Source organism: Polypterus senegalus, chromosome 10 (assembly GCF_016835505.1).
Source record: "Polypterus senegalus isolate Bchr_013 chromosome 10, ASM1683550v1, whole genome shotgun sequence".
NCBI classification, from domain to species: domain Eukaryota; kingdom Metazoa; phylum Chordata; class Cladistia; order Polypteriformes; family Polypteridae; genus Polypterus; species Polypterus senegalus.
This window is the reverse complement of record NC_053163.1, coordinates 19,593,219-19,600,292: the sequence shown is the minus strand read 5'-3', so window position 1 is coordinate 19,600,292 and position 7,074 is coordinate 19,593,219. Positions and strand designations below refer to the sequence as shown.

The window sequence follows — 7,074 nt, the reverse complement described above, 5'->3', positions numbered from 1 at the left end:
GAGGTAGGGAAGTGACGACAAAGGTGGTAGGGAATGAGAACGGCGCTGGTATGCATACACCGCACCGAAGACCTGCTGGCCAATGCCAAGAGTTGATTCTACAATAAAATAAAAATAAAGAGGAATAACCTTGCAGGTTAATCATCGCCCGAAAGTAAATAGTAGACATCACGTAGTATATGTGTACCAAATTTCAGGTCAATAGTTCAAATGGTTTGCGAGCTACAGGTGATTTAAAATCCTGGACAGACAAACGAACAGCCATGGTAGCATATTATATAAGAAGATATACAGTGGAACCTTGGTTTGTGAGTAACTTGGTTTACGAGTGTTTTGCAAGATGAGCTAAATTTGTTAATAAATTTTGACTTGATAAATGGCGATGTCTTTCAATACGAGTAGTATGGATACACTTTGTCTGCTGAGCGTCATGTGATCACAGCTGAGCTGATGGTTCTTCTCTCGTGCGTGCGTCTCTCCTTATCTCTCTCACTCGCGCGTGTCTCTCTCTCTCTCTCCTTATCTCGCTTCGCGAGTCTTTCTCTCTCTCTCTCTCTCTCTCTCTCTCTCTCTCTCTCTCTCTCGGGCAATCGTCTCCTATTCTCCGTCTGCATGTCCGCGATTATTTTTGGATTTGCTTATACTGCTAACTGCTACAGCGCTGGGAGACTGCGATTGCTTTGGGACACTCTTACGCGTGTCGTCCGTTGGATGGAATCCCACAAGAGTTTAGAAACTCACTCACACCAGCCTTGATTCTTTTAAAGGTAAAGTGCAGGTTAATTTGTTTTATGTATTTTACTTTATATTTTGTATTAATCATTTTTATATGAATAGTTTTGGGTTGTGGAACGAATCATCTGAGTTTCCATTATTTCTTATGGGGAAATTCACCTTGATATACGAGTGCTTTGGACTGCGAGCACGTTTTGAACAATTATGCTCGCAAACCGAGGTTCCACTGTATTTTTTAATCCAGAAAATGGTTTCCATTTTATGGTTTTTGGTTGGCAGCCATATTTTTTATTGTATTTTTACTTTTTTAACGGTGTATCAATTTTAAGTCTGTAACTGTACAGACTGTCAAGTTATAATATGCTATTATAAACATATGTATGACTATTCTTGTTTTTTTTTTTTTTTAGTTAAGTCTTCACAGAACAGATTTTGAATCTGGGGATCAAAGTGCATCAGCGGTTAAAAAACATTATAGCAAGAACAAACTACATTGTTTCAATATACTGGAAAATCCAGAGTGAACGTGTGAACTGATAAAATGAGAATTGAATAATTTGAAAGGTGAAGCAAAATAACATTGAATCACTTCTACTAAACAGATAATAAATGATAACAAAAGAAGCGGTATTTTTGCTTGGAAGACAGGAAGAAATGGATAAAGCCCATGCATATGGTGATGAAATTTTGTGCCCTGTGTGTTTAAACATATTTGAGACTCCAGTTTCCATCCCTTGTGGACACAGCTTCTGTGAAAAATGTATTACACAGTCTTGGGATCTAAAGGAGGATGAACAGCCTTATTCCTGTCCGGTCTGCAAAGAGAGGTTTAGAAATAGACCTCAGGCATATAAGAATTTTGCACTTAATACCATGATTAAGAAGATAAAGAAAATAACAATCAATCTTCCTAAAAAGAGTTATGTGCAACCCAAAGAGGGCTTTTGTGTTGTATGTACCAGGGTGAATTCCAGAGCCATCACAATCTGTCTGACCTGCTTGGCTTCCTATTGTGAGACTCACATTCAACCTCATATGGAGTCTGAGGCGCTGAAGGCACACAAGCTTAATGAGCCAGATACAAAACTGCAGAAGGTTTGTGCAGTTCATGGAAAACCTTTGGATCTTTTCTGTAAATTTGATCGGAAAATTATCTGCTCAGAGTGCTCCGTAACCAGGCACAAGGGGCACAATATAGAGCTGGCTATGCATGTAAGTAGTCTACTTTTGATATGGTAATTTGTGAAGACAATCAGAAATTAAAGAAAGAAGGAAGATTTGATAATTAGGAGACAATTTGTACTTGTCAATTTTATTAATATAACTGAAAAAAATAATAGTGTGACCAGTTAGTGAGTCCCGGGTTCAAACAAATGATTTATTGTTCAAATACCCTTGCATGACACTCAAAATTGCAAACACAGGCACAATTCTTTCTTTTTTCTCTTCCGTCCTTCCTTCCTTCCTACAGTTGAGTGCTGTCCAGCTCCTCTCCTGATTCTGACTCACCAGTACTGAAGCTGAGCTGCTTCCTTTATGCAGAACCCAGGAGTACATGTGGTGTCACAAGACTGTCCATTGGAAGCACTTCCATTTTAAGCAGAAATCCCATAAAGTACAGACTATTAATCCCTTCATCACCTCCTGGTAGCACCCACGGAACGCAACAGGGCTGTTCCATGGGACTACAGTTCCCAACATGCCCTGTGACTGTCCATAGAGGTACCATAGCCCAGGGACTCTGCCACCTAGTGTTTTAGGGAAATAAATAACCTGAACAAGTTGTCTTCTCTTTCTTTCCATTGTATTGGCCTTTCTGCAGGTTACGGATGCCAGCCCCTGCATGTCATTCATAACACTAGATGATTTACTCAATCACTGCCTAATTTGATAAACATTAGCTTTTGTTTTAACCTTTCATAGTCTCTCAGTAACTGGACTCTATGTTAGCAAATAAGGAAAGAAATAATGGTGGACAGGATGTGAGTAAATTACTGTATATCATGATATATAATAAAGGCCTTTTTGTTTACCTTCAAGTTTCCATTAAGACAGGAAAAAAAAACAACTAAAGAGCACTGTGAGATGATCATTTACTTTTATTGAAGACAGTGTTTTCACTTTATTTTTCTCCAGCTGAATTTTTGGACATTATTTTAATTAAAACCAGAGTTAAGCATTTTATCACTTTGTTATATAAGCTTTGTAATACAAATCTCAATTAAACTTAAAATATTTTGTTGAAATAAAATGTAATAACATTTAAAAAATCCTATACGTGAAAGTCTTTAGCTTTGACATCATTCATGTTAATTTAGAAAAAGTTGTCAATGGAAAAAAAAGAACTGAACAAACAGCAAGAATTAGGAAAGCTAAATTCCTAGATTCCCTATTAACCAATAACAAATGAGGAAAGTGAGGTAGGAATAATAGGTTGGTTGATCTCTGTGCTTTAGAATTGCATCATGCATTTGTCAAGTAAATGTCAAACAAATCAATGCTTGCAAAAATACTTTTCAAACACTTAAAAAGGTGTAGGAGATACTTGTTGTAATTCATCTTCTTTTGTACAAAGCAAAAGGCTCTAAGAAATATTTCTTCTTCTTTTCCCACTTTTACATGGGGTCAACATATTTGATCAACCTTCTCCATAAAGCCCGGTCCTGCACAGTCTTTTCCTTCACATCTTCTTTTACTTTATCTATCCTCCTCTTTGGCCTCACTCACTTTCTCTTCCCCGTACTTCCATTCCCATCACTCTTTGGCCCACATATTCCTTGTCTCTCCACATCACATGTCCATACCACTTCAGTATTCTTTTCTGTACTTTCTTAGCTACCTTTCTCACTTTTGTTGCACCTCTGATTGTCTCATTTCTTATTTTTGTAACTCCACACATCCATCTCAACATTTTTATTTCGGTCACATCCATCTTCTTCTCCTGTGCTCCCTTACTGCTCATGTCACAGCTCCATACATCATTGCTGATCTTACCATTGTCTTAAAACCTTACCTTTAACCTTCACCTTAATTCTTCGACTACACAATACTCCTGATACCATCTTTAAATTGTTCCATCTACACTGCAGTCTCTGTGTTATCTCTGCATCTAATTCTCCATCTTGCCAATGCTGATCCCAGATATTTACATGTATCCACCTCTTCAATAGCTCTCTGAATTCTGATCATCATTAAACCTCAAATTTTCTGTTATTTATTTATCTTCAGTACTCTGTCTTCCAAAACTCTTCTCCATTCTTCCACTTCCCTCCACTTCCTCCATTCTGATGTTACACAACACAATGTCAACAGCAAATAGCCTGCACCATAGATTGCTTGTCTTTTATCCGACAAGTCAACACCTCCATAACCAGATCAAAGAGGTAAGGACTTCAATAAGACCCCGTTGCAGACTTCCTTTTTAACTCAAGTCCTCATTACTGGAGAATCCTCACATACTTCTCTGGCTCTCATTTCTCTCATATGTGCCTCCAAACTTCTTGACATGGCACTGTATCCTAAGCCTTCTCCAAATCAATTGATGTCATATCCAATGCTTTATCTCAATGCTTCTCTATCAGCTATCACAATGCAAAGACTACACCAGTTGTTCCCTCCCTTGCATAAAACCAAGCAACTCTTCCCTATGGTGGTCTCTTCCCTAAGCCTTCTTGCCACAACCTTTTCCCAATTTTTCATTGAGTGTGACATCAACTTTATCCCCTATGGTTATATAGGAGTATACAAAATAATGATAGCTGGGGTTGATTTCTTTCAAACCTAGTTTTGTAAAACTTGACTTGATGTTATGGAATGTTATTTGATTTTAATAAATTCAATAAAATTAAAAAAATAATAATGATAATAAAAAATTAAGAAAATTAACATGTGAGAGAAAAAAAAAGATTTGTAGATAATGATGTATTGTCACCCTGATTGCTAGTTTTATTGTTGCTTAGTGAGAGCCAGTTTAGGTGTGGGTGTGTTAGCAAAAAAATAACTAATATAGAATTTGATGCAATATACATATTACATATAGTGCTACAACCTTATTTTCTGTCTTCTTTAGACTATAAATCCTGTGAATGTGTCAGGGAATGTGCTTGAGAAAGGTAAGCAGGCAAATACCTTCCCAAATATTTTTTTTCATTTACTGTAAATCACCTGAATATTGGAAAATGTATGGAGTTTAAGCAGTTCTTTGAACAGATATATGTGCTGAGTTATTAGATCTATGGTTAACGCTGCTAAATGCAAAATCTGGTACCAGCCACCTGAATGTCAACATAATACTGTTACTACATATAAGATATGGTATTAAAGTATTTCAGTTCAGTACATTTTTAATATCATTTTATTTTTATGGAATTTAAATATCAAGTACATTTGTTTTAAGTAAAAAAAAGTAGTACAAGTTATTTGCTGTTTTCCATTACTTATCCATCCATCCATTATCCAACCTGCTATATCCTAACTACAAGGTGAAGGGGTCTGCTGGAGCCAATCCCAGCCAACAAACCCCCAGGCAGGGCACACACACACACACACACACACTAGGGACAATTTAGAATCGCCAATGCACCTAACCTGTATGTCTTTGGACTGTGGGCTGAAACCGAGCAAACCCACGCAGACACGGGAGAACAAGCAAACTGCATGCAGGGAGGACACAGGAAGCGAACCGGGTCACCTAACTGCGAGGCAGCAGTGCTACTACTGCACCACCATGTAAATGTAAGAACATAGTATAAATATAAAAATGTAACATTGCATTACATAATATTAATATCATATAAAAGTGTAACTTTACGAAACATAAACATAACACAAACTAAATGTAAACATAAAATTATAGTTTAAGGGGCTCCTTTTCTATAGGTTTACTGTGCCATTATTGTCACATGTACAGAATACACTGGAAGTCTTCCTTTCATGTGCTATACAACTTCAGTATATTGCCACTCTCCATCAACATGGTACAGACCACTACTAAATTTATTATGTGTCTCTTTGTTATAAAAAGAAAAACAATAAGTTTAATACTGTATATATTATAAGAAGACTTTTAACAGCACGAGTTTGGTTAAAGGAAGAAATATTTTATTGATCGACATTAGGATGGAGTAGTGGCTCTGTGGCTAAGGATCTGTGCTGGTATCTGGAAGGCTGCTGGTTCAAATCTTGCTACTGCCAGAAGGAATCCTAGTCTTTTGGCCCTTCAGCAAAGGCTGTAACTTGGAAATTCCTCCAGGGTTGTTATACAATAGCTGACCCTGCGTTCTGAACTCCAAAGGTTATGTGAAAATGTAATTTACCCTTGGCAATTAACAAAGTATATCAAAATCAAAAATGCTATTTGGAACAAAGGTAACATCAAAGACTAAGTCTTTTTATAAGCTTTGTATCTGAACTACTTTATACAAACTGCTTTACAATGGAAATGAAAACTTATTTTCAAAATAACTTCTGTTGTAGGTCCTAACTCAGACTCTGAGATAAGGGTCGTACTGCTTGGAAAGAGTGGAGTTGGGAAGACTTTGGCCTGCAACACTATACTGGGGAGGAAAGGTTTCAGAGATGAACCAGGAACTACTAGATGTGAGAAAAGGGAAACAATGATTGATGGCTGCCCTGTTGTTGTAATCGACACCCCTTCCTTCTTTAGTACACAAATTCCTCAGGCAACTGTCATTGAGGAAGTTAGAAGGTGTATGGAACTGTCTTATCCGGGGCCACAAGTGTTTTTAACTGTGGTGGAGATTGGCAATTTTAATGAAAAAGATAGTGAAATGATAAAGATGATCTCAGATATTTTTGGCAGGAAAGTTTATAAACACATGATGGTCCTTTTCACTCATGGAGAAAATCTAGGATTCAAAAACATCAAGAGGTTTGTTCAAGAAGCGAAGGGGATCTCAAGAAGTTGCTCAGCATGTGTAACTACAGGTATCATGTCTTTAGAGACTCAGCAATACGTTACGGGATGACAATAGAATTGCTTAAGAAGTTTGACCGGCTGATTCTGGAGAATGGCTCGATGTTACAGAGATGAACGCAAGCAGGTAAAGAAGGCAAAGGAGGCTGTTGAGAAAATGCCTGTACCCTTAGTTGGTAAGTTTGAATACAATTAAGAGAACCTTTGAAAAAACTAACCTTTAATAACAAAAATTGTTAAATTTTAGAGTGGGTCTGCAAAGTCACTCCTAGAGTTTCTCCAGGATTTTGTTCCAAACCCATTTACTTAATTAGATACCAGTCCTTTCCAATAACATATCTTATTTAATGTTATGGCTTATAACTGTTTTATTCTGTCATGACAGGTCATTTTTAAAGTGTAAA

General features: G+C 37.1%; 1 protein-coding gene across 1 annotated transcript; it reads left to right on the top strand.

Annotated features, from left to right (window-relative positions):
• Positions 1-1,372: 1,372 nt before the first annotated feature.
• On the top strand, positions 1,373-6,722 carry LOC120538126. Its single transcript, XM_039767560.1, has 3 exons — positions 1,373-1,947; positions 4,805-4,847; positions 6,211-6,722. The coding sequence occupies exons 1-3, from the start codon at positions 1,390-1,392 to the stop codon at positions 6,720-6,722; spliced, it is 1,113 nt and encodes a 370-aa protein (XP_039623494.1). The 5' UTR covers positions 1,373-1,389.
• The last annotated feature ends 352 nt before the right edge of the window (positions 6,723-7,074 follow it).